The sequence below is a fragment of the Nannobrachium achirus genome, assembly GCF_963921795.1.
Source record: "Nannobrachium achirus genome assembly, chromosome: 15".
In the NCBI taxonomy this organism is placed as follows: Eukaryota; Metazoa; Chordata; class Actinopteri; order Myctophiformes; family Myctophidae; genus Nannobrachium; species Nannobrachium achirus.
In genome coordinates, this window is record NC_137822.1 from 2,803,689 (window position 1) to 2,831,341 (window position 27,653).

Below are 27,653 nucleotides of genomic sequence, written 5' to 3' on the forward strand. Positions count from 1 at the left end.
TTGGATATCATGTCTAGCACTCACACATGTCACCTCCAACCTATCAACCACTAAGGTGCGCTGTGTGCACCTATCAACCACTAAGGTGCGCTGTGTGCGCACTGCTTAAACGTCCTGTCCTCTGTGTTATTAGCACAAATAGCTTGGCACAAACAACGTAAACATCGACTACTCGTGGTTGTGGTAACGATTCAACGTTGAGTTGTAATTATCGGGATTGTCACATATACCGGTACAATCAGGAGGTTCAAATGAACCCGGCACTCCCTTCCCAAACGGACTGTTTCCAGTGTAAGACTGAAAAGTTCCTCTGTCTAGCGGTAAGGGGAGCTAGAGAGCGGGAAGAGAGAGGGATAGAGAGGAGAGAAGAAAAAGGTTTGCGGTTGTGGGTGATTTGGCACGTTCCGTACACGTCGAATGAACACCGTAAAAAGTTGATATTCTAAAGAGACGCCTCGTTCTTTCTATAGCACCCCAAGTGTTATACTAGCTTGAAGCGCCCAGGGCGCTGTGAGAAAAAAAAGAAAAGAAAAAGAAACGCTAGGCGCCGGGAGCGCTGAAGCGCTGGGATAGAGGAGCGCACCGCCAGCGCGTCTTTAACCGTGGAAAACACACAGAAGACTTGGCGCTGCCAACTCAAAAGGCGCTCTCTAGCGGACACAGCCCCCCCTAAGGATTTTACTGTGCTGTATACAGTAGGCCTACTGGGCCAGACTGCCACTATGTGGCCCAACCCTCCGACAGACGCATGCGCTTCACCGACGGGCTGTGCTGCTCCTCCTGGCTGGACAGCGGCTGCAGCAGGAGGTTGTCGTTGCCGCGTTGCTGGTGGTGGTGGTGCTCCTCGCGCTCCTCGTTGCCGTCGTAGGAGCTGCCACAGCTGGAGGCGCTGTCGCCCGGCGAGCGCCCCGCCTCCGCCGGTCCCCGCCCGGTCGGGTAGCCCTGCACTGTGGCGCCGGCTCCCAGCAGGCTGCCCATCCCGGACACGCTGCCGCGGTCCCGCGGCGGGGACGCCGGCTCAGACTTGATGTGGAGGCCCTGGTGTCCGGAGGGGACGTTGAGGTTGGAGTTCTGGCACAGGTTCCTGCAGGAGAGGAGAGGAGAGGAGAGGAGAGAGAGAGAGCTACTTAGCGACATGAAACTAGCGCAGTGGTTTGTAACTTTGACATTTGAAGGTCTCCCCTTAACTTTGACAGTGTACAGAAGGAACCAAATGGACCCTTTAGGGTACACTGTACACTATCAAAGTTACAGACTTGTAAGGACCAATTTAGACCCCCATAAAGGAACCTAGAGAGTCCCTGAAATCCACTTTGAGAATCACTGCCGTAGTGTTTCCCAAACACTGGGTCGGGACCCATGGGTCGGGACCCATCTTTGGGTCGCGAATCAATTTAGATTTGTATTTTTTTTTTAAGAAAATAGAAAAAATCAACATGAATTAAATAAACTTGATGATTTTCAAGATAATTTGATAAATACATTTAAAAAAAATATGTGTTTTTTGGGGGGGGGGCTTTTTATGCCTTTATTTGATAGGATAGTAGACTGACAGGAAATGGGGAGAAAGATGGGGAATGACACGTGGCAAAGGTCGAACTGGCGACGCCAGTAGGCATCATAGCCTAGTATGTGGTATGCGCCTTGACCACTAGGCCAGCGGGCACCCCAATACATTTAAAAAAATATAAGTCATTCCATTAATTAGAAAATATGATAAGTGTTAAATGTTAAGAAGTTGTGAAAATAGCTGATCTACAAGCTTAAATGCGGCGCGAAGCGATACACGGTGTGCTTGTAGATCTGCTGTTTTCAATAGTTTGGGTCCTGGGCAAACGTCTAATTTCTCTTTCAGGTCACAAGCTAAAAAGTTTGGGAACCACTGGCCTTTTTTGGGTTAGTTTTCACAACCAAGTTTAAATCGGGTCGACAGTCACTGTATAATACATCATTAAAGTCAAATACGCATGCGCGCACGCGCACACACACACACACACACACACACACACACACACACACACACACACACACACACACACACACACACACACACACACACATATCTTACCCCATGTGTCCTAGTGCTGAGTGCTGTAAAGTGTGTAAGTGTTGTTGCTGCCAGTGTGTCGCTGATCCAAGTCCAGAGGTTCCAAACCCAGACAGAGAGGACATGTCACCTCCCAGAGAGTACTCTGTGCACACACACACACACACACACACACACACACACACACACACACACACACACACACACACTTAATACCAAACACTGCACCAACAGAGTCACTCTAGTGTTCATTGTGACAGCACATTTTCGTCAGCCTTAGCCTTAGTTTTAGACTAAATATAGCATGGTTTTAGTCAACTAAATATACAGTTGATTTAATCTTATGTTGGCAGACCTTGATGGTGTCGTAATGCATGATTTATGGTTAAAAGTAACACAAAATTGCAGAAAATAACGAAAATAGCAGTTCTAAACTAACTGCTGCACTAAAAACCTGTGTGTTGTACGCACCTGTCCCATAGGAAGTGGTCAGTGTTGAGGGATACCCGCCCATCGCTTGTCCGGGGAGAGTCTGGGATATGGAAACCACAGGAGTAGCCAGCGTCTGAGCATTCTGGGAGTGATTTATTCTCTGATTCTAGAGGAAGAACGAAAACATAAAGGTAAGCTTCTTTCACTTCTACCTTGACAGGCCGTTAGACATCTAATAGCTGTTTCGGAGACACAAATAAAACGGCTAAGTTATTACTGACCTTTCTTTGTTCCAGTGGTGCAAATTAACTAAGAACATTTGCTTAATACTTTTGTACTTTTACTCAAGTCAATTTTGAATTCCAGACTTTTACTTGTAACAGAGTATAACATTGACATTGTCCCATTGACAAAAGATTTCAAAGGGGAGGGGATTTGAAATTTGAAATTCCCAATCACAAGAGATCTGGTGGGAGGGGTTGTGTTTGACTTGTGTGTACACAGAAACATTCCCCCCTCCCCCTCCCCTCTATGACAGGCATCAAACAGGTCGTTATCTTTGATGCTAACGAGGTGTGCACAAGCCCCCTTTGAAGTTCAAAGGGAGCAATTAAGAGCTTTGTCTGAGCTCCCCCCTCCACTGTTTCTGTTGATTTTCAAAAGTTAGACCCACCCCCTCCTCCGTCTTGCATTGATTTCATTGGCTGGTACGCCAAGATACCATATCAAGTTAAGCGTCATATGACAACACCAGACCAAGAGAACCAGTCAGCTCAGAGAGTGGGCGGGTCTATGGGCTGGAGCCAGGCAAAGTAAACATAGGACATTGTCCAAATCTGCCGTCTGATGACGGAGACCCTTTGTATGCCATTTGTGAACCGTTTCGACCCCTAGTGGCTACAATTTGAGGTGAAGGATCGTTCTCAATTGGCGCCATCTTTGGCGCGGTGCAGCGAAAACTCACAATGTTTGGCATGTTGTTCTTGTTGGTGCCGGTAGGGGGCAGCAGTGTGCGGAGGTCAGGCTTGCGGTTCATGTTGAGGGAGGGAGGGCTCTTGGCGTGCATGTTCTTAGACACGCCCACTTGAGACATGATCCCTGGAGAGCTGCAGTGGTTGCTATAGCTGCCATTTCCTGATGAAACAAGAGACAGAGAGAGGGTTGATCAGGGGCGTCAATTGGGTATGGCAGGGGTATGCAGCTGCCATACCCTGGGTCCAGGGGGGAAAATTTAATTCACTTTTATATACATAGTTTTTTTTCGCGATTGTGCACGGCACGCACACATTCTTCACTTCAATGTGCACTCTCATAATGTTATGTAATTTAATATATTACTGTAAAATTATTATTTTACCCAGTAAAGGACTAGTGTAAGGTAGTACTCTGCCAAAACAGTAATACAAAAATGGTACATATTACTGAGGTTTTGTTGGCTGCCTTTTTAAAACATTTTGTTTTAAAAGTTCAAGAGAGATTGTTATTTGTGTTTTATAACTGATTGGTGATTCTTAATATTATTATTATTTCAAAACATTGGATTCAGTTCTAAAAGGAAATGGCTAAACAGATTGTGTTGTTGTACATCTTTTTTGCGGGTGGTGGGGAGAGTAGTATATTTTAAATACATCATATAATAATAACTTAATGAATAAGTCCTACCAACACTGGAGACCACCACGTTGGGCAGCTCTGACCCCATCAGTCCTGTTGAGAAGTTACAGAAGGAGAGACACAACGTTATTCAACAGTTACCTTAGTATTTAATCCACTGCTTAAAGGAGTAGTTCACCCCCAAAATGACTTTTTTTCTATTGATTACTCACCCCATGGAGACTTGAGTCTCATTCCTCTCATGGAGACTTGAGTCTCATGCCAATAATTTGATTGTGATAAATGTACCCCCATTGATTCCGGATGGAGACCCAAATCCATGGGGTGAGTAATCGATAGGAGAAAAAAAAGTCATTTTGGGGGTGAACCCACCCCTCCAACGGCATACACTATTTTAGCATCAATTTTAAAATACATGGGACCATAATTTAACAAAACGCATATCATGGTGATTGAAAGACGACTTTAAACTTGTGACTGGAAGCATAAAGTATTTATTACAATGATTATTAAGGTAATAAAATCAAGTGTAAAGTTCTGCAAAAATCCATTCACTTGAATCGAGCATAATATCTTTTGGTACCAGAAAACAGCTAAACTAGAGGCCATTTCATGTGAACCTTCTCTTGAAGTCTCTTCCTATATCCTCAACTTGCAAGCCAGATACTATGCCCTTGGTCCCTCCTTAACATTTTAGTCTATTTTATATTTGTTGAGTGAATTCATAATAGCTTAGTTTTAGTTTAGCACTCATTATATTCATACCAGCATTTCCAGTGCTAGGGGATCGATGAGGGGACATGCTGCTCCGCTGCAGCGAGGGGTGGGTGTGGCTGAGGGGCAGCAGGTTGTGGTTGGACAGTGCGCCCCCTATGGCAGGGTGAGAGTACAGCAGTCCACTGGAGTTGCTGCCCGGGATGGACACGCCCATGTCGTAGTTGGACGGCGGCAGGGCTTGCTGGAGCGCCACACAGAAACACAGGAATTAAAGATCAGTGATTTTGAAACCTTTTCATGACAAGACAAGCGGACTCCCATAAAAAAACAGGGGATGCCTGCCCATACAAGATTTGTTCTGTCTTAAAACATTTTAAAAAATATGCAACAATCCCATTCACTTACAGTTTATTGGATTTAGAAAAATCCATTTATCTCGGATTCTTTTCCCAAATTGCATTTTTGGTCAAAACAAGCGTTTTTCTACAGGCCCCAACTAAGGAACGCATCATCACGGATACAATTCTTCCCTTCCGGATAAAAGAAAAGACGATTGTCTGCCCAGCCTTTTTGTTTACATCCTGGCCACATGGTGCGTTCCTGTTGCCGGCGAAAATGCAGGCGTTCATGTCTTCATTCACCCGGAAAAGAAAGATGATAACAGCGATCATCCGTGCTTTAGTTTATGGGCCGTAGAAAAAGGCTTGTTTTGACCAAAAGCGCAATCTGGGAGATGAATCCAAGATACATCCGTTTCATTACGTTGGGATTTCCGGATGACGCCATTTCCCGATGGATCATGGGAATTTGAGTCTTTGCATCACTCCCTATCGTAAACCACTGAAAAGACCCAAAACTTTAAGCCATTTAGGCCAAGAATTATTGAATGCTTTAACTATTGAAAAATAGCAGATATACAAGCTCACAGCGCGGCACCGAGTGCCGCGCTGCGAGCTTGTAGATCTGCTATTTTTTGAAAAAGTCGTGAAAATGTGTGCAAATCTGAGAATATAATGTATTTTATAAAGCGAACGATTGTAACTCAAATTTTGCTCCTGGGTGGTCCCTGGAACTAAATATTTTGAGATGGGGGGTCCGTGGCCAAATACATATCATTTTGGGGGTCCTTACATGAAAATGTTTGAGCACTACTGACAAAGAAACATGCATACCCGGTCTAAATGGGTTAATATACGTCTCTGGCCCTCAAGCGCTGGATTTGATAAAACGTAGATATATACGTCCTCAATAATAATAATAATGAAATGTTTTGTTTTAACCCCCAAATAATTTGCCTTTTAAATACTTTAAAACACCAATAATAATAAACCCAATGAGAACAACTTACACACAGCCTCTGCCTGCTAATCATCAGGTCGATGTCCTCGTTGATCTTGCGGTATTTCTCCTCAGACTCCGGGCTCTGCCCGGCAGAGTCATCAGCTTCGATGTCGGGGCTGTCGCAGCCGTTTAGACCCTTCTTACGCAGCGTCTGGCAGGCAGAGAGACAAACAAACAGCGTTTAGACCAGGGGGTCTTAGCGGTATAGGACCCCTATACGGCAGGACCCCTTAGCGGGATAGCCTCGCGTTGCCAGACTCGAAACCGCCCTCCAAACGAAGTGTGATAGAGCAGTGTTCATTTTGTTGACTAAGACTAAGACTAAAAGACTACGATTTTTGATATTTGGTCCTAAGACTATAAGACTAAACTATTTCAGAAGACTAGTCTAAAACTAAATGGTGTTATATTCAAAAGACTAAGACTAAATCAAAATAATTTACTTTGAAATGGGATTGAAATATGACAAGTGAAATGATGTAAAAATGTAAGCCCTGCATTGAATGTACATAATCAAGTTTTTTAAAAAATGCTGAAAAAATTAACCCTGTTATAAAGTCTGGCAACGCGAGGCTACCTTTGCGGAGACAGAGATGAAGCAGTCAAGGACTACATATTGCATAAAACTGTGCTGCAGATTCCATTTTTTATAGATTTCATAGATAGCTTCAAGGACTTTGACATACATGATCTATTCTGTTAATATGTGGGATCCATGTTAATGTGTATTTTCAGACAAGTTAACCTTTTTGACCGTTGGCTCAGTACTTCAGGTCTGTTCTTTTTCTCTCTACACCAACTCTCCGAAAATAGCCGATCTACAAACTCACACATTTTCCCAAACAAACGCCTCACATTTTCTGGCAAAAGTTCCCCCATCACACAAAGATTTGGCGCCTCCCCTGTAGTCATTCTGAGGACCCCCAGATTGTTAGCTTGTAGATCTAGGATGAATGATTTTCATACTCAAAACAGGGCCACCAGGTTGAAAGTGGTTAAACCTTAAGAATTCAAACATAGGCTACTACTGTGCTCAAATAATAGAATTTAATAAAGTCATGGCTCCAGTGGAATGTGAATAAATTACATAAGCATGACATATTAAATATGTCATGCTTATATTCAATAATGACAAAATTAAATATAAACTTCCTTCGTTTTTCCAAACACAAGAGGGCGCCACCTGACCAACGATACAACCATGTGGGTTTAGGAACAGTAAAAGATACATTTGAGCATAGAACCATAGTTAGTTAACTATTACAATTACACAGCTATTGATTTGAATTCACAGAACCAAGTTACGCAAACAAAAATATCACTAGCTTAAAATGGTTCATAGTAGTACATCTGACTTATATAGCCTATATACCTCTTTTCGTGGTACTAGAAGAGGCTTTACAAAAACAAAACAAATAACTTTTTTGCCAGTTGAACATCCAAATAATTTGTGCTCCGGTCTGTTGACACTGAGCACTGCAACTATAATAATAACTACAACTATATGGTTTACCGTTGTATCTGATATAGGCTAGTTGTGGCCTCAACTCGTGTCATCCACTTGGCTTAGAAGAACTATGTTTAAAACTATATATTTTAACAGTTTAATAGTTGTAGTCACAGTCAGTAGTTCTAGTGCTCAGTGTGAGCGGTCCTACAGACTACAGTAAGTTGTCTAAAAGTCTCATAATCAGCATTGTGTGTATGTATACAGCATGTACAGTATGTAGTCTGGCTCTCATGAGCCACTCTGCAGCCCATTACTCTACTACTCTATCTCACACACGCATAGGGATGTCACAAGGGGGGGGAGTGGGACTGGGTTACTAGGGCCCAAGGTGGAGGGGCCCTAGTAACTTTAGCTATTGAAAAATAACAGATATACAAGCTCCGAGCTTGTAGATCTGCTATTTTTGAAAAGTCGTGAAAATGTGTGCAAATCTTTGAATATATATATATTTTTAAGCGAACATTTATAACAAAAATGTTGCTTCTGGGGGGTTCCTGAACTAAATATTTTGAGATGGGGCCAAATACATATCATCTTGGGGGTTCTTGACAACTTTTCAAAAATAGCAGATATACAAGCTCCCAGCACGGCATTCGGTGCCGCGCTGGGAGCTTGTATATCTGCTATTTTTCAATAGCTAACATTCATGGGGGGCCCGCAGTGAATCCTTGTACCCAGGGCCCAGAATTTGGTGTGACGCCCCCGCACGCGCACACACATGCGCGCGCGCGCATAGCGCGCAGCGGCTGGTGCAGTGCAACTATCCCACTCGTTCAAGCAATTTCCACCTGTTTTCCTGTAGGAGGGGCCGAGGCCACCGGCCCGGGGGTCTGAGGGATAACCGTAGAAGGCTATTTTTTACTGCTGTACGCCCCCCCCCCATCCAACCCCCCACCCCCCAAATGCCCCAGCACCCCCACCACCCCATACCACTCAGCCTTCAAACAGTCTGGTCCATCCATTAGACCTCAACACTGACAGAAACTATGCCATACTGTCTTCTACTTCAAACTCACCGATACGGGTAATAATAATAATAATAATAATAATAATAATAATAAACACAAGCGTGTGTGTGTGTGTGTGTGTGTGTGTGTGTGTGTGTGTGGGTGTGTGTGTGTGTGTGTGTGTGTGTGTGTGTGTGTGTGTGTGTGTGTGTGTGTGTGTGTGTGTGTGTGTGTGTGTGTGTGCGCGTGCGTGTGTGTGTGACTGTGTGTGCGTATTAAAGGTAGGGTAAGTGATATTTTATTATATTAAAAAGTTTGTTTTTGTTTTGTTAAAAGGTTAAAGCTTTATATTTTTCAAAGCAGGGGTCTTCAGCGTTTTCAGGCCAAGGACCCCTTAGTTGAGAGAGAGATGAAGCAGGGACCCCCACAACCTGTTCATAGATCCCATATAGTTTCACTGTTTGACAGCACAGTCATCAGTGTATTTTGGATTCATGTCAATTTGTGTTTTCAGATATTTAACCACTTGAACTGTCAATACTTAATAAACTTGACCTTTCGCTCTGTACTTAGTCTGCTCTTTTTCCCCTCTACACCAAAGCTCTTTGCAGTGCGAGGCGTTGTGAGCTTGTAGATCTGCTATTTTTGGCTAAAGTTCTCAGAATATGGACACAAGTGGGTTCAAGTGGTTAATATTAAAAAAGGGGGGAAAAAATCTATCACACAAAGATTTGGAGGACCCCCTGTAGTAACACTGAGGACCCCCTAGGGGTCCCGGACCCCCTGTTGAAGACCCATGCTTTAAAGATATGTCTTTGGGCTTTCATGTCTTTATTGACAGGACAGCAGATTGACAGTAAATGAGGAGAGTGACGGGGAGAGACACGCAGCAAAGGCAGTCGGGATCGGGACTCGAACCAGCGACACGCTGTCAGGCTACACTGAGCCTCATGCGGTACGTGCCTGGACCGGTAGGCCAGCAGGCGCCCCAAAGCATTCTATGTGTATTGTAATTTATATGGATCTCCCTGGGTCTGAAATAAAGATTGAATTGAATATATTCTGATAGCCATCATTGATGAGTTTGTTCAGTTACAGGAGTTTTCCTGTCTCTCCAGCGCTTTAATAAACTTGCCAAATTTTAGCCAACCAGGGGAAAGTAAACATTTATCAGGTTCAATTTTATAGTGTTCCAGTTCCAATTTTGTCTGCTCATTTCTAGCGGTGTCAAAAAGAATCGATTCGGCCGTGCACAATTCTGAATCGGTGCAGCAACGTGACATAAACGATTAAAGACATTTTATATATTGTTTATTTTCTGGCCTCGGGTGGACAATAAAGTTGTGAAGTTTCAATTACCTAATTTTTTGAGGTTTTGAGGTTCCTCAATAGACATTTATACAGTATATTTTAGTTTCCAATTTTATTTAATTTAATGTTATGATGGACGACATCACCCCGAGTCGCCGGCTTTTGCCTGCTGTTAAAACTTACGGCTATAGAGACATGGAGACTCTTGTTGAACAAACGCTCCACAGCAATGAGTACTATCAGAATATAGAGCTATTTAACACTTTTATTAATGTGACTTCAGAGAGACGGACAGTGTGGAGGGGAGAAGACAAAGCGAAATGAGACGGTCTCTAAATATGGCATGACCTCCCTGACCTCCTAACTGTAGCTATTGATTGAGCTGTTGTTAAGCAACCAACTAACAATCCTAGCAACAGACCTTTTCAGGTATGGAAAGGACATTTTTCTACATACTATGTGGATCAAGTGTGATGATTGATGCCATATCTGGGACCTCACCTCTGTGACTTTGGAAAGGCATCCCCTCAGGCCATGGGAACATAACAGTAGCGCACGAGTGACAGATAAAGAATAAAATGTCCAGCCGCGATGCCAGGGAACTGTAATACTCGGGACACATAGTGATATGAGGGACTCTATCATTGATGTGATACAGTTACTGTGAAAAATGATATTCTTAGACCCTCAGCTGTGTCTTAATTGTTTTGCACAGGCCTTCTATCCAGCGTTGCCAAATCTACCTAACTGTAATATAAGCGAATTTGGGCTTGTTCTCCTGTGAAGTTGCATAATTGTAAATATCGATGTTCGTGGTTTTTGGGGGGATTGTTTCCAAGGTGCAGTTGCTTATTTGGGCGTGCTTCCTAATTGAGCAATATTACACGAGAGGGTGTGCATTATCGTAGTTATTGGCACGCCAGCCTTGCTGCAGGAACAAGCCCACAGGCGAGTTCCGTAGGCAGGGCTGGAGTGCCAATAACCATGATAAGCCACAGCCCTCGAGTGTAATATTGTGATTATACAACACAAACAACAGTTGCACTTAAAAAAGAAACATGTCAACTTCATTCCATTGTAATTAAGATATTCGATTGAAATGTATGATTTTTTAATGCCAGATTTTGCCATTATGTCCTTGAACTTCATATGAAAACTGCTAGCGTAGCGTAGTACAAGGCCTACGGAAACAATAAAGGCGAGCGGGAGGCTATTTTACGACCCGCACAGCTGATTTCTTTGTTTGATCAGATTGCTTCGTCGGAACTACCTGTTGTAGAATGTTGTTTAAACCAGTGGCTCTCAAACATTTTCATGTCAAGGAACCCAACATTTATATGTATTTGTCCGCAGACACCCCCCCGGTCTTCTTGACACTGAGGGAGAGGGTTGTTCTCATGACACCATTGTGTGTCAGTGAACTGACTTCTACCCAGTGAGCCAACACGTCACCATCACCGCCGTGTCGTCAGCATGCTTGATGATGGCGTTGGAGCCGTGTGGGACACATATCCGTGAGTGTGAGTATCATTATGTTATGCTTTAACTATTGAAAAATCGTGAAAATTAGAATTTTGACCCGATTCTATAAGTGTCTTTTGAATCCTTATACGATTTTTTGAAAAACCTATGTTTCTATGTCAGCAATCTGGCCAGCCATCGTCAAAGAAAAGGTCCTTTTCACTTAAATGGAGCTCAGTTAGTCTGTTCTTGAGAGACTACTATATCAGAGGTTCTCAAACTTTTTCATGGGAAGGACCCCCAAAATGATATTTATTTGGCCACGGACCCCCATCTCAAAATATCTAGTTCCAGGGACCGCCCAGAAGCAAAATTTGAGTTACAAACGCTCGCTTTGAAAATACATATATTCAAAGATTTGCACACATGTTCACGACTTTTTCAAAAATAGCAGATCTACAAGCTCGCAGCGCGGCACTCGGTGCCGCGCTGCGAGCTTGTATATCTGCTATTTTTCACTGGTTAAAGCATTCAATAATTGAGAACCCAGTGAGCCAACACGTCACCATCACCGCCGTGTCGTCAGCATGCTTGATGATGGCGTTGGAGCCGTGTGGGACACGCATTCGTGAGTGTGCAAAGGAGTAGAGGAGAGGGGAGCTCAGCCCTGAGGGGCTGCCGGGTGGAGGGTCAGAGGGCCACCAGGTCATCAGTATCCATTTCAGGGCTCGGCAGTCTGACGCAACATTCCTGTCATGTTTTAAGGTGGTTTAGAGGTAGGCTAAGTGATTTTCATTTGGTTAAAATAAGTGTTAAATAGCTCTATATTCTGATAGTACACATTACTATAGAGTATTTGTTCAGTAGCAGGAGTATCAGGAGAAAAATGAATTTTCAGGTCAGGAGTTATCCAATCAGTCAGGATACAGATTAAATAAGTGAAATTGGAAGTGATGACACAAAGAAATGAGCAGGCAAATTTGGAACTGTAACACTAGAAATTAAGCTGATCAATTGGTACTCTCTCCTGATTGGCTGAAGGTTTGTCACCTACTGTACCTGAAAATGTATTTTCTGTTTACCAGTAAGACTCCCTAAATCGGGAGATAAGCGACCGTCAGGTCGCCTACACAAACTTTGGAAGGCAATGGTAGCCAATCAGGAGGGAATATGGGAAATGGGACAGATCCATGTTGATGACATGACTGTAGAGATACTTTGTACCGCATTGCGTGATTTCAGGGCAAAATCTGTAGGAGCAGTGTCCAAAAATTTGTTTTTCAAAGATCGGCCAGATGGTGGCGCTAGAAGAGGGCCATGTGAGAAATGAGGGGTTGTGGTTTGGCAACCAAGGAGTGTGTGTGCAAGGTTTGGCATGGATGGGGGCAACGGTGGCGGAGATATGAGTAGGGGAAAAGTGTGACGTGATGGAGAGACTGACTGACATACAGCCGGAGCTTTTCATAGTAACTGTAAAGAGCTTGAGAAACAGGGAGACCCCTGTGACTGAACAAACACTTATATAGCAATGATTACTATCACAATATAGTGAATATAGTGCTTTTATCTTTTAACAAAACCCCAAACCCAAAAATATCACTTACCCCACCTTTAAACCACATGACTGAGATTGAGCATGTGATCATTAAATTGATATATCAAGATAATCACAGATGTCGAGGGAGGAGACATTACAGGAGGGATTCTGAACTGCAAGTCCAAGATGATGTCAGTATAGGATGCCGGTGCTAGTATCCACAAAGCCAGGGTTTTTCAAAGTGGGTGCCGTGATGTAAGTCCAGGATGCCACAGAATACTTTGACAATATTTGGAATTCATCAATGTCACTTTAGTTTAACCACTTAGAGTAGACCAGAGGTGTCCAAAGTGCGGCCCGGGAGCCAAATGCGGCCCGATGACATTTTTTATACGGCCCGCGGCTTCAACCGTCAAACAAGAATATTATAGGATTCCTTGTTCTCTGTTGTCTCATGCTGAAGGGGTCAAATAATGGCTATTTTGTTGTATTTTTTACCTTGCACGTCTGGTTACATTTGGTAATGTGAGTTATTTGTGTTTTGTTCAAAGCACACACCTGAAAAAAAACATTGATATTAACTCACTTAGGCTCAATGCAAACCATCCGACCCTCACGTAGCTTCACTAGGTCGGATTTTGATTCGGAAACTTTCTGTGTGGCATCTATATACGTTCCGATGCCCATACCAATGGTGGTTTGAGACGATCAAGCACGAATTGAGCAGTATTGAGCTCAAATGGCGGCCCGCGGCCTGTCCATTGAATGTCAATGGAGAGCATGTCATTGTACCATCCTGTTATGTCATGAACCTTGTTTTTTATTCTGACTTAACATGGGACCATGGAAAGTCTATGAGCTATGGCTCACTCTAGTGGTCATCTTGTGGCATCCGCAGGCACGTGTACCTGTTTATGTAATGTGATTTTGGGGATTCAATATAGCTATTTCCTGGCGTTATAAGCGCAGATTCATATTGAAATCTGGCTCGCTCGGCGCTAAGTGAGTTTAAATATTGATGTTGATAGTTAAATAAAATTGTAATTGCGTTGCATATGTATGTGACTTTGTTATGATCCAACCGAAAGTACATTTTATCAGGAGATATAGTCGGCCCTTGGGTGTTTTAATATTTTCTAATGTGGCCCCCTTTGAAAAAAGTTTGGACACCCCTGGAGTAGACCCTCTTCTACACTTAGTCAAACTGGCCTGAGTTAAAGTGTACTTGGTGGGCTCTTTTTCAGCCTACAGCCTAAAGTCTCTTCACCAAAAATAGCAGATCACAGCGCATTGTGAGCTTGTAGATCAGATATTTTTGGTGAATGTCCCCCCCAGAATAGGAATACTGGGGTTGCTATAAAGTAACAATGTAACTCAGGGGTGCCGTGGATGAAAACGTTATTTATCAGGGCCAGGGTGAGGTTTGAGAACCACTGCACTAAGAGAAGGTTTGAGAACCACTGCACTAAGCAATGGTTTACCAAAGGTTTGAGAACCACTGCACTAAGCAATGGTTTACCAAATTAATCTGATACAGTGACGACAAGATCATTAAAGGAATACTTCAACCTATCAATTACTCACCCCATGAAGCCTTGAATTCATAGATTTCTTTTTTTGTTTTTGTCACATTCCTGAGCCAATCATTACTTACTACAGGTAGGTAGTTAGGTAGGTAGCTGTGTGTGTTTAAGCCCAATGAGGGACCAGCATTCCTGGTGATGCTATCGCCAGTGGTGAGCTTGTGCTGGCGCACAAGTAGGCCATACTGTACATGGCCTACTTGTGCACAAGGCGCAAGTTGGCACCTCGACAGAGTGCAGTTCTAGTTACTTGAGCCAGCAGAGCGGGCAAGTACTGCGTTCGGCCTGCGTATGTAGGTAGGTATGTATGTACTGTAGGTACTGTATTTATGTAGGTGTGTTAATAGTGGAGGAAAAAATAGGCCAGAAGTTGACCATACCCCTACCCGGGGTAGAACAAAATGCGACATAGTTTTTTCATATCTTTAGGATGTCCCTTTCATGAAATGGATTGTCCCGAGTTTTGCTTTTAATGCTAAAGTCATGAAATTGATCCATGAAAGGACTAACCACATAAGTAAAAAAAACGCCTATCCTGAAAGATGGAGTTCCAAGTCAAACCTTTATCATTTTCTACCTGCTGGTTGTTTTTACCTCATACTTGCACAGATGGTCTACAGGCAGTGTCCCTACATCCCAAAACAATCAGACTGCAAAAATCTGGTTCTGTTTTGAATCTGCAGCCTTTTATATAAGGACTTTCTATAGGCGGAAATGACATTCCTAAGGAGAATTACCCTGTAATCCTTCTATAAGGGGTAGTACAAACCATGACAATGGTTTTTCATAACTTTTACTTGTCCTCTTCATGAAATGGATGGTCAGCAGTTTTGCTTTTACTGCAAAAGTCATGAAAATGATCCATGAAGGGACCACACAGGCAAAAAACGCCTACCCTGAAAGATGGAGTTCCAAGTCAATCCTTTGTAATTTTCTATTGCTGGTTATTTTTACCTCATACTTGCACAGATGGTCTACAGGTAGCGTCCTTACATCCCAAAATAATCAGAATGCAAAAAAGTGATTTACCAAGAAAGTGCAGAAATATCCCCACATGTTAATCATACACCATTTCCACTTACTGGTTGGGAAGGTGCTCGAAACAAGGGCCTACTACAAACTTGATATCCCGGTATCAATAAGCGTTGGGCTTATCAACTTGTTATTAAGCATAGCGGGCCATGACATCATGTTTAAATAATCAAGACAAGAGGCGATCAATACATTGTTACAGTACTATTCATAATATATAGCCATTTAACACTTACTGCACACTAATGAATGATTTTTAAAAGATATTAAATGATAATATTTTTAACTTTTGTCAATTCTCATCTTCATTCCGACATGTCTCCTTTCCGACAGACACTAACCCTATCTCTTACCCTAACCCTAACCTCTATGGACGTGTTGCCACTCCGACAATAAGAAGTCACTGTCGGAGAGGCGACATATCGGAATAGAGAGAGCCCCCCACTCACAGTCACAACAACTGGCCAATTAAAAAAGATACCAGTTCTGTTCAGAATTTGTCATCTCACATCTTCCCACAAAATATTATAAAGCGCTCAACAGTGGGCTTGATAAAAGCCTGGGTCAATAAGCAGGATCGATAAGGTGCTCATTATCAATACAAATTAACAAGCTCCATTCAGATTGTCAATAGGGAATACACCAACAACCAAAAGAAACCAGAAGAATATGTCAGAATATGCTTGTATTGTGAATCAGGAGTTTTTTTTTTCTTCCCCTCTATCTATTAATACTGTATATGCCTCAAATACAACAAAATGTAGTGGGATTACAATTTGATACCATGTCTCTACACACTTCATAGTCATAGAATCTACGGATGGTTCTCAGGTATAGGTATATATGTGTGCCATTCTTACTGCATGCCAAATAATCAAACAGCAGCTTTTTCATTTTAATTTATTTCGTTTATTTCTTTTTCAATATTTTCTAATCAACAACTATTTTGAGTGTGAGGGGGACTGACCAATTTGCAAAGCTGGTCAATGGATACAAAGCTGTGATTTCCCAAATTCTGACATAATTTTGTCAGGAGATTTTGTGACGTAATCGGCTGTGTATCTATTGGTCAATGGCTGGTCAATGGATTAATTGAATTCCGTCTTACTATTTATGTTATGGTAATAAATATGGTATGATATAAACGGTAAGAAGGAATTCAGTTCCCAGTGGATTACAACCACAAGGCCACTACAATGCTCCACAGTCAAGGCTGGTCCACAAGGCACAAGCTGGTATAAAAGGATTGTGTAATTTCTTGTTTATTTGAGTTTACAGGCAATGTACTGTAAAGACAGGAGCAATATTATGTACAACACAATCCCACAGAGAGACATTTAGGAACATACTACTTTGACTGCAACAATCCTTATCATAGCAGTAGAGTTGGGTGAGGTCTCTTACTGCTTGGTGCAGGCTATTTTTTGAACAGGACAGGCTGTAGTGATGTATCCTTTAGCATCCAACCCTTCCCAAATGGATTCCACTGAAGGGGTTTGGGGACATGATTGTGGCACCATATATGGCATGTCTGTCATGATGCAAGAATACAACGGAGCTCATCAAGACTAGAACACATCTGGTCCTTTGCTTTCTTTTTTAGGCCATAGAGAGTGAGGGCATATTGTGTTGAACATACTGAAGCCTCTGGTAGACTATCTGTCAAGCCAAAGGTTCTCAGACCCTGACCTAATTTATATGTACAGTACTATGGATATACTTGTGTTGCTCATCTACTGTCAGTCAACAACTCCTTGGAATAGCTGCCATTGTCATGCATGCTGGTCATGGGATAGAGAACGATACATCCCAATGTCTGATATTACAAATACATTGGGAGTGGCTTTGTGTGAGAGTCTTCCAGCATGGCACGCATTGACTGGATGCAATGCAACGAGCAGTCTGTTCAGAATAACTGACTACCATAGACTGCTTATAGAACAATATTTTTGCTGCTTTTGAGGTGAAAAAAAAAAGCAGGTAGAAAATGACAAAGGATTGACTTAGAACTCCATCTTTCAGGGTTGTCTTTTTTTATGGTGAGTGCCTTTATGGATCAATTTCATGACTTCTACAGTAAAAGTAAAACTACTGACCATCCATTTCATGAAGAGGACAAGTAAAAACACTGTCAGGGTTTGTACTACCCCTTATAGAAGATTATCTCCAGGATTTTCCTTAGGAATGTCATTTCCACCTATAGAAAGTCCTTATATAAAAGGCTGCAGATTCAAAACAGAATCAAATTTTTGCATTCTGATTGTTCTAGGATGTAAGGATGCTACCTGTACACCATCTGTGCAAGTATGAGGTAAAAAAAAACAGCAGGTAGAAAATGACAAAGGATTGAATTGGAACTCCGTCTTTCAGGATAAGCGTTTTTTGCCTATGTGGTTAGTCCCTTCATGGATCAATTTCATGACTTTTGCAGTAAAAGTAAAACTCGGGACAGTGCATTTCATGAAGGGGACATCCTAAGGATTTGAAAGAACTATGTCGCATTTTGTTCTACCCCTTATAGAAGATTATCCCCAGACTTACAGGGGAACATTCCTTAGAAATGTAATTTCCGCCTATAGAAAGTCCTTATATAAAAGGCTGCAGATTCAAAACAGAACCATCTTTTTGCATTCTGATTGTTCTGAGATGTAAGGACACTACCTGTAGACCTTCTGTGCAAGTATGAGGTAAAAACAACCTGCAGGTAGAAAATGACAAAGGTTTGACTTGGAACTCCATCTTTCAGTATAGGCGTTTTTTTGCCTATGTGGTTAGTCCCTTCATGGATCAATTTCATGACTTTTGCAGTAAAAGTAAAACTTGGGACAATCCATTTCATGAAGGGGACATCCTAAAGATATGAAAAAACTATGTCGCGTTTTGTTCTACCCCGGGTAGGGGTACCTCAAAAACTAAGGCTCTTTTTTATGTTTTTTTCCTCTACTATAAGCCCGAAGCCCAATAAGGGACCAGCATTTCTGGCAACGTCATCATTAACAGCCAATGTTGATGTCACTGGTATCGCCAGTGGTGAAGCCAGTGGTGAGCGCACCTCATGGCGTGCTCTGCTGGCGCACAAGTAGGCCATACATGGCTTACTTGTGCATAAGGCGCAAGTTGGCACCTCGACAGAGTGCAGTTCTAGTTCAATATTTGCGGTGTCCGCTGCGGCAAGGAGACCAATGCAAAACTGTATAAAAGACTGATATAATCTCCAAAACAACTCCCACAGTGTTAATCACTGATGAGCCAACTGATGATCCAGGTTCACAAAAAAAAAAAAAAAAAACGTTTTAAACATAGTTGGCTCTTGTTAGGATTGGGCTCCTATTTTATATTGGATTACTGGATCAGGAATGCGACGAAAACAACAAAAAGAATCCGAATCAGGCTTCATAAAGTGAAGTAAGTGTTTTATTCATTTAACACAGATAGAATCAAAACCGTAATCCTACAACACCAAAATATTATAACAAAAACTCAATAGTAGCTAGCGCATGGGGGCCTAATATATATATACTGTACGTATGTCAGTTAAATGTGTGAAGTCTGTGAACTGTCCCACCGTGGAACTACAAAGTACAATGGTGACTGATTCATTGGACGATGAGGAAGAAGAAAACAAGAAAACAGGAGAGAATGTAAAGGGAGTAGGAGGTCAGCACTGCTTACTTAAACTCTGTTCTATTTTCTTTTCTTTTTTTTTTTTTACATGCTTTATCTTCCTCCTCTGGCGGGCGCGCACACACACACACACACACACACACACACTCACATATGCTCGCACGTACTGCCTGAGAAAGCTATTTTTAGTTGTACTCGGTGCTATTTTTAGCCCACTACTGGTTTCCGGATGTTTAACAGGGAGGAGGAATAACACAAAGGAAGGCTGCTGGATCGCTGTGGGAGCAGACGTGCAAGCGCACATGCACACACCCGCCCACGCGCGCACACACACACACACACACGCGCGCGCACCCGCACGCACACACACACACCACAGATGCATAGTGGAACGGAGCAGAATCAGGTTAGGAGAGGAAGAGGGAAAGGAATGTCAAAGTTCTCCGACTTTATAAATAGCTACAAAGATGCCCGGCCCTTCGGCCACGTGAACAAAATACTACAAGCTGTTGCTCTTAACCGGCCAATAAAGTTCACACACACACACACACACACACACACGCGCACGCACACACACACACACACACACACACACACACACACACACACACACACACACACACACACACACACACACACACACACACACACACACACACACACACACACGCGCGCACGCACACACACACACACACACACACACACACACACACACACACACGCACACACACACACACACACACACACACACACACACACACACACTCCTGTACCGTGGACAATATCGTCGCTGTCGGGTGGAAACCTTGTATGTTAAAAAAAAAAAAAAAAACGTTACTTTTCAGGAAATGGAAAAACTGAACCAGTGTTCCAAATGGACCCAATGTAGTTATTATGTAAGTCACAAGGTCCGCTTGATACTTTTCAGAACACACTGAACCACCTCTGCTGGTGTACTTGGGCTTGTAGATCTGCTATTTTGGAGACTGTTCCCTCCAGAATATGGATGTTGGGGTTCAAATTGTTAGACGCCTTCACTTCAAAAATTGCCAAAATAGCCGATCCACAAGCTCACAACCGTTTTTTTGTTTCCCAACACTCTGGTACGATGAAGTATGGCATTAATGTAAGAGGAGAAAAAAGGATTTGTGTCCAGCAGCATGATAGGAGTCAAACAAAGAGTCCTCTCTTCCACAGAGTGTGTCTGGCAGATGCTTCACACACCGTCCCCACTTCACCCCTCAGCCCCCAATACTTCACTTCTTACCTTAAAGCAATACGTTTGAATGATACGCTTTGTTTTTATAGCACCTTTCAAGAGCAACGTTTACAAAAGCACACAAGGAAATAAACCAATAAACATAACAACTAGAGAAATGCAATACTGGGGAAATTGCAAGTGTGGTTGTCATGGCGCGGGTCACACTCCCTTTCATGCCCATGCATGAAGATCCCTGATGTCATCAATATTAAGCCCATATCTTGGAATGCCCATATATGGATGTACAGTGTCGGTCTCATGTGGTCTATGACATCAGACATCTACGATGTCAGTCATCGCCATATTTGGGAAAAGTTTCATTTATGCTTTTATGGGGTTTTTGGGTTTACTCTATAAAGTGTAACTCTATAAAGTAGTTAAGAGAGTCGTAGTAAGAGAACAAAAGTTTGAGGGTTGTGGGCTCAAAGCACCTTTGTAAACATATCCAGAAGAGGTTTCAATCAAAGGCACAGACTCAGCCAGCCTGTGTCTGTAGCGTGAAGCAGCTTGATGTACCGGTACAAGTACACAGTATCACCCAGCCACGATGTAGACCTACAAGCATGCCCCCTGGACATGACGCTAGTGCTGTATGTCACAGGGGCTTACCACCAATCCAGCCCTTGATGCTGAGTGCCAAGCAAGGGAGGCATTGGGTGCCATTTTGGTTGTCTTTGGTATGACCCTGGCTGCCAGGGGATCGAACTCAGCCGATCTCCTCGGGTAGGGCATTCCAAATTGAATCGCAAAAGGCCTGCGGTCTCCTTTTGTTTTTAAGTGACACTTTGGGATGCAGGATACAGCTCCCTGCCCGAGGATGTCAGGCTACGGGTCGGCTCATAAAGGGGTGAGAAGGTCAGATCATATCTGGCCGGGCCAAGCGGGGATTTAATGTATGTCTTCTCCCAACGGGGGGAGAGGTAATTGCATTCGAACCCAGGTCTCCTGCGCGGGAGAACCAAGCATCTGCCGTACCGCTCACGCAAGAGGGAATCCCCACTTGGCCAGGCGAGGTATTAATAGCCAACCATAGGTGTCTTACCCCGGTGGTTCTCAACCATTTCAGTCCGCGACCCCCAAAATAATCATATTTTAACTGGGGACCCCCCCACCCTACGAGCACTAAGAGTTACATTTTGTATAACACGGTTCTATTGTGAAAATAGCAGAACTGCATGATCACAACGCCTTCGCAACGTGAGGCGTTGTGAGCATGTAGATCGGCTATTTTCACAATTTCTGCCTCTTATATTTGACAATTTGGCCAATGTTTAATTTGTCATTTTAGAGGTATTAAAAAGTCCTTCAATTGTCACTTTAGAAATGTGGAGATACCCAGTCTATACACTTAAACGTTATGTTGGTTTGTTTACTGTTGAGAGAGAAACTCTAATGCTGTACATAAAGTTATTAATCTGGGGACCCCCCAAAATAATTTGGGGACCCCCCTGGGGGTCCCGACCCACAGGTTGAGAACCACTGTCTTACCCGACACCAGGATCTAAATCTTAGAAGAAGAAATCTAAATAGATGGTATTAACATACTCTACCATACAGATGTACTAGTGATATTGTATTAACATACTCTACCATACAGATGTAGTAGTGATATTGTATTAACATACTCTAACATACAGATGTAGTGATATTGTATTAACAATACATATTACCAAACTTTCCTCACTGGTCACTATCAAAAATAGAATCGGAATTGGAATTTCCGAGAACTGAACATTTCTAATGTTCATTTCATAATGACTACTGGATATTGAACGTTTATATCTACAGATTCACTGTAAATGGCCAATCGACCCCTTTGTCGACCAAGACCAAGGCTACTGAATAATCATTAAATCAACTATGAGGGCCCTACTGCCATCAATATGACCTTCAAGTCAGTCAACAAGGGCAAATCATAAAACCATAGCCTTACAATGTGTGTGTGTGTGTGTGTGTGTGTGTGTGTGTGTGTGTGTGTGTGTGTGTGTGTGTGTGTGTGTGTGTGTGTGTGTGTGTGTGTGTGTGTGTGTGTGTGTGTGTGTGTGTGTGTTTTGTGTTCGCACGTGTGCATGCGTGTGCTCGCGAGAGTGAGCATGTGCCATGTGTCAAGTTTGTCTTTACTTTAGTTGACTAAATCAACTGTAGATTTAGTCAACAAAAATAATTTTTCAGAAAATTAAATGGAATTTTATTCAAACGACAATGACAACTAAATGCTGTCATACCGGTAATTAACACTGGTGTTGTGTGTGCGTGCTTGTGTGTGCGTGCGTGTGTGTGTGTGTGTGTTCGTTGCATTGCTCACATCAACGATGTCAGAGTTGGTCCTGCTCTCGTGCGGCTCGTTGTACTCAGTGTACTTGAGCAGCACCTTGTCCATGTCCGTGGAGGCGTACTGGAACAGCTTGTTGGTGCTGTTGAAGATGATCAGGGCGATCTCGCAGTCGCACAGCACGCTCAGCTCGTACGCCTTCTTCATCAGGCCGAACTTGCGCTTGGTGAACGTCACCTTCGGAGAGACGGAGGAAAGGGTTGAATCAGGGGTCATTACCATGCAATTTAGTCAAAATGCAGTTTTGCCACAGACATAAGTGGACAGAAATGTTACCAAAAACACATAAAGAGATAGCCCTGAATGACCATAACAGGTCTGTAACAATGGAACTATTCTTTGTACTCTCTCAGAGTTAAGGGGGTTCTTGCAAATTAAACATTAGATAACCACTGACGTTTGGTAATTGGGTCTTATGATGATCAAAATAACATTATGGTGTATAAAAAAGAAAATCTGAAATTTGCCACAGACAAGACCAAGTCTTTGCCGCGGACACATACTGTATGTCCTTGTACGGACAATATTGATGACCCCTGAGTTGAATTCATCTGTACGTTTTCATTTGATTTATTATGTTTTTCACAGAAACATCAAGGATACAAAACACAAATAAGTCCGCAACTTGTTTTCATTGTGGTCCTTGGTCGGAGACAAACCAAACATTACAACATAAAACGGGCAATGCAACAATAAATATTATAGTAAACACTGATTACGGCATCGATTAAAGATCTGATAATAAATAGACATGTCCATGCTATTCTAAAAGGTTTTCGAAAAGCCATGCTTTGACCCTTTGTTTGAAAAGAAGATGACCGCTGATGCTCGTAATTGCTGGGGGCAGCAAGTTCCAGTTTACTCCTCCATATCTAGATGATCATTTTCCCATATCAGTTTTGAACTTGGGCAAGTATAGGTCTGCAATGTTGGTTCTATGGGAATGAACTTCGCCACTCTTCTTAAAAAGATAGTTAAGGTGCTATGTAATGTATGTAATGGGTGAATATTGCTGCTTTGATCTGTCATGTATCAGAAATTGACTGCGTAAGGAAACACAGCTAATTATGATAAGGTATTGTGCCTGTCTAGGTCCTATAACTGTATATGTGATGTATATATCATCTTTTTATAACTGTCATTCTATTTTATTTTCTTGCTTAATATTTCATTGTCTTCTTCACTACATATATGTAGCATAATCTGCGGGACAAGTCCCAACATTCTGCTGCTTGTATACCTGTATAAGTCAAATAAAACTTCTTGAATATTGAAAAGTGTAAAAAAATAAGTGGGGTGCAAGCTAGCAATGCTTCGCGTTGCAACGTTCATGTTTGACGCAGAACGACACATTTTATGTCATCATTTTACAACATATTTTGCCTGATCTTTGTCATACATGCATGATACATCATACATTTAATAAGCGTAACAGAACATTGTTGCTTTAAATCGTAGACATAGGATAAACTAACTCATCTGGTTAATAGATAAGCCTATCTTCTAAACACAAATAAACACACACACACACACACACACACACACACACACACACACACACACACACACACACACACACACACACACACACACACACACACACAAACGCATAGATCCCAAAGACACACAAACAGGCGCTCGCTGTGCCATTAAGACTGACTGGGCCAGGGTCAGTCCTGCCCTGCGGTGCGGTACGGGTCAGGAAACATATGTCCGTGCATTTCCTCTCATAACAGGAAGAGCTCAACCACTCCCCTGACCCGCTAGTGTGTGTGTGTGTGTGTGTGTGTGTGTGTGTGTGTGTGTGTGTGTGTGTGTGTGTGTGTGTGTGTGCAGAATGTGTGCATACATAGGCTAATTCATTGTTTGCCATGCATAATAATAAACAAGCATTGTTCTGGGCATACAGTGTGTGCAGTAAATGTCAATCACATCTAACAAGACAGTGCGTTCTTATTAAAACCACTTTCAACCTGGTATCCTTATGGTGGGCATGTCACAGGGCAACAGGTCCACACATGGTCACAAATTTCATACAGGGTTAAAGTAAAGAATAATCCCAAGACTGAAATTTATTTTCAGATCATGTCCCAATATGTGATTTTTGAAACACACCGATATTTGGGCTGTTTCCCTGAAGTTCTGAACTGCCTTCACTGAATGTGTGTGTGCCAATCCATGCTTCATTTTATGGGGCTTTTAAGCTGTGACATCATTTTGTAGTCAGACCTCCAAGCAGATTTATTGTCAATATCTGTTCCTCGCTATTTCAACAGATCCGAGACAAAAATAACGACTAAAGTATAATTCTAACACTTTCCTTTCAACAACAAAGAGAAGAAAAGTGTGTAAATACTAGTAAAAATAGTAAAAAGATTCACGTAAACTGGGGGCAGAAATTCTCCTCTGCCTACAAAATGATGTCAGACTTAACAGCCCCATAGAAGTATCTTCTGAAGTTCTGTTGTATTCTATGCTAGTCTGGTGTTCTGTTGTATTCTATGCTAGTAATAATAATAATAATAATAATAATAATGCTAGTCTGGTCAATTCAAATACTCAACTTGAAATGATAACTCTGCTTTTTAGTTTGCAGATCACTTGACTAGCGTTTTGACGACTTTGTCATTCACGCCGCGGCTACCACTACACCTCACCCTTATTTCATAATTCTTTTGCGGATCTGCACTGATCTCAGAAACAGCCCCCATGGAATCCTCAAGACTGAAAATCAGTCCCCAGGACTGAGGACTTTAACCCTGTTTCATAAATATTCAAAATGTTAAAAAGAATGGACTCACTCATCATATCGCAGTGTCACAACCTAGATATTATAATACATTTTAAAACTGCAACGATTTTTTTCACTAGTAGATCTGCTACTTTCACCATTCGTCATAAGACGAAGTACAATGTATACATAAGGGCTTAAGTGGTTAGACATGAGATCTAGGAGATCAACAGAGTTGGTGAGGATCTTATGACCACATGATGTCATACTGTAATGTCACTAAACCCAGCATGTGAGAGGAACTACTTTGAAATGGAGCTTTTCGTCATTGTCGGGTGGTCCAAAACCTTCCTTTTTTGGTTATTATAGTGAGAAGAAAGGAAAACGTGTAGATCTGCTATTTTCACTACTTTTGCGCATTTTGAAAATAGCAGATCTACAAGCTCACAAGTTTAAATAGAGCTGAAGTTGTTACTGTATGTTTTGTAATAATAATCAAAATCTATAATGTAGTGTAGAAAAATTTAAATAAATATTTGTCTCTGAGATGTAGGGGAGGTAAGTGAAAATATAGAAAATTGGAAATACTCAAGCAAAGTACCTCAAAATTGCATAATATACTGTGTATATGTGTCACATGGGCAAAGCGTTGCATCCTAAGTCGGTGGTTCTCAACCTGTGGGTTGGAACCCCCAGGGGGGTCCCCAAATTATTTTGGGGGGTCCCCAGATGATTAACTTAATGTGCCCATGTAGGCTTCTGTATGTCTAATGAAGCAGGAGGCGTAATAGTCAATCGTAGCGGCATTCTGGCAAGCGCCGCCCTCCCTGCGTTCTCATTGGCTAAATGCGAGACTGAGAAAACATGGACTCTGCCATTACTTTTTTGAGAAAAACAAGGATAGTTATTGACCAAACCACGACAGAGGCGCTCAGTCTCAATCTCAAGCGAACTCGAGACACCGCCGAGCGAGCTAAAGCAAGCAAGTCGCCCTGTTGAACGCTGCGAAGTCTGCTTGAGTCGTCTCAGCGCTGTTCGAGTTACGTCCCGATAGGGACAGAATAGTTGCGTCCGTAGGTCGCATTTACTACCAAAACCTCCACAGGCTGTCCGTGAGTGAGTCAGTCCGTCACACGTCACACTCTTGCCCTGCTCATATCTCCGCAACCGTTGCCCCGATCCATGCCAAATTTTGCACACACACTCCTTACCTGCCAACCTACAACCTCCAAGGACCCCCGGGGGGGACCCCCAGATGTAAAAAATTACCAAATGTGCTAAACTGACCAAATGACCACCCCAACGGGGCTGCTCACGGGGAATTCCCGGGGACCACCGACTCCTGGTGCTCCAGAACGGATGCAAAAGTGGTGGCGCCCCCAGTGGAGGACCCCCTACACTGCAGCTCACATAAAATGCCGTAACTCCGGCTAGGAGCGACCGGGACAGCCGGGGCCGGTACCTATTCGTCCGCCTTGGCGGCGCGGAGACCCCACCCCTCATTTCTCACATGGCCCTCTTCTAGCGCCACCATGAGGCCGATTCTTGCAAAACACATTTTTGGACACTGCTCCTAAAATTTTTGCCCTAAAATCACGCAAATCGGTACACAGTATGTCTACACTCATCCCATCAACATGAATCTCTCCCATATAGCGCCACCTCCAGGCCGATTTTGAAAAACGCATTTTTGGACACTGCTCCTACAGATTTTGCCCTAAAATCACGAAAATCACTACACAGTATGTCGACACTCATCTCATCAACATGGATCAGGAAGATTTTGGAAAAACACATTTTTGCCCTATTTGTGGAGATAAGTGACCTACGGTCGCTTATCTCCCGATTAGGGAGTCTTACTGGTAAATAATGTTTGGGGGTGAAGCGTCACTCAGAGTGCCTCTGGCCAATCACCGCTGGTCCTTTCTGAGACTGGCCTGAATCGTGCTACGGTCCACCATCACGCAACTTGACACAAGCAGGAGGTCTCTTCACAATTGAACCATCATAAACCAAGGTTTTGTTACAAAGGTGAGACATGTAGTGATGTCATCATATTCATAGTCGTCATAGTGTGTGCGCGCGCGCGCGTGTTTGTGCACGTGCGTTGGGTTTATACCTGTCGGTTGCGTTCGTCCATGATCCTCGCTATCTGTATCTTTTTCCTCCCCAT

At 42.7% G+C, this 27,653-nt stretch overlaps 1 protein-coding gene across 1 annotated transcript; it reads right to left on the reverse strand.

Moving 5' to 3' along the window:
• Window positions 1-720: 720 nt before the first annotated feature.
• Window positions 721-27,653, reverse strand: mef2ca (myocyte enhancer factor 2ca; the record flags this gene model as incomplete). The annotated part of the gene is made up of 9 exons (XM_080743067.1): window positions 721-1,084; window positions 2,069-2,192; window positions 2,519-2,645; window positions 3,444-3,613; window positions 4,142-4,186; window positions 4,859-5,051; window positions 6,159-6,302; window positions 22,723-22,926; window positions 27,600-27,653. 9 exons carry the CDS (start codon window positions 27,651-27,653, stop codon window positions 721-723), a joined length of 1,425 nt encoding a protein of 474 aa, XP_080599193.1.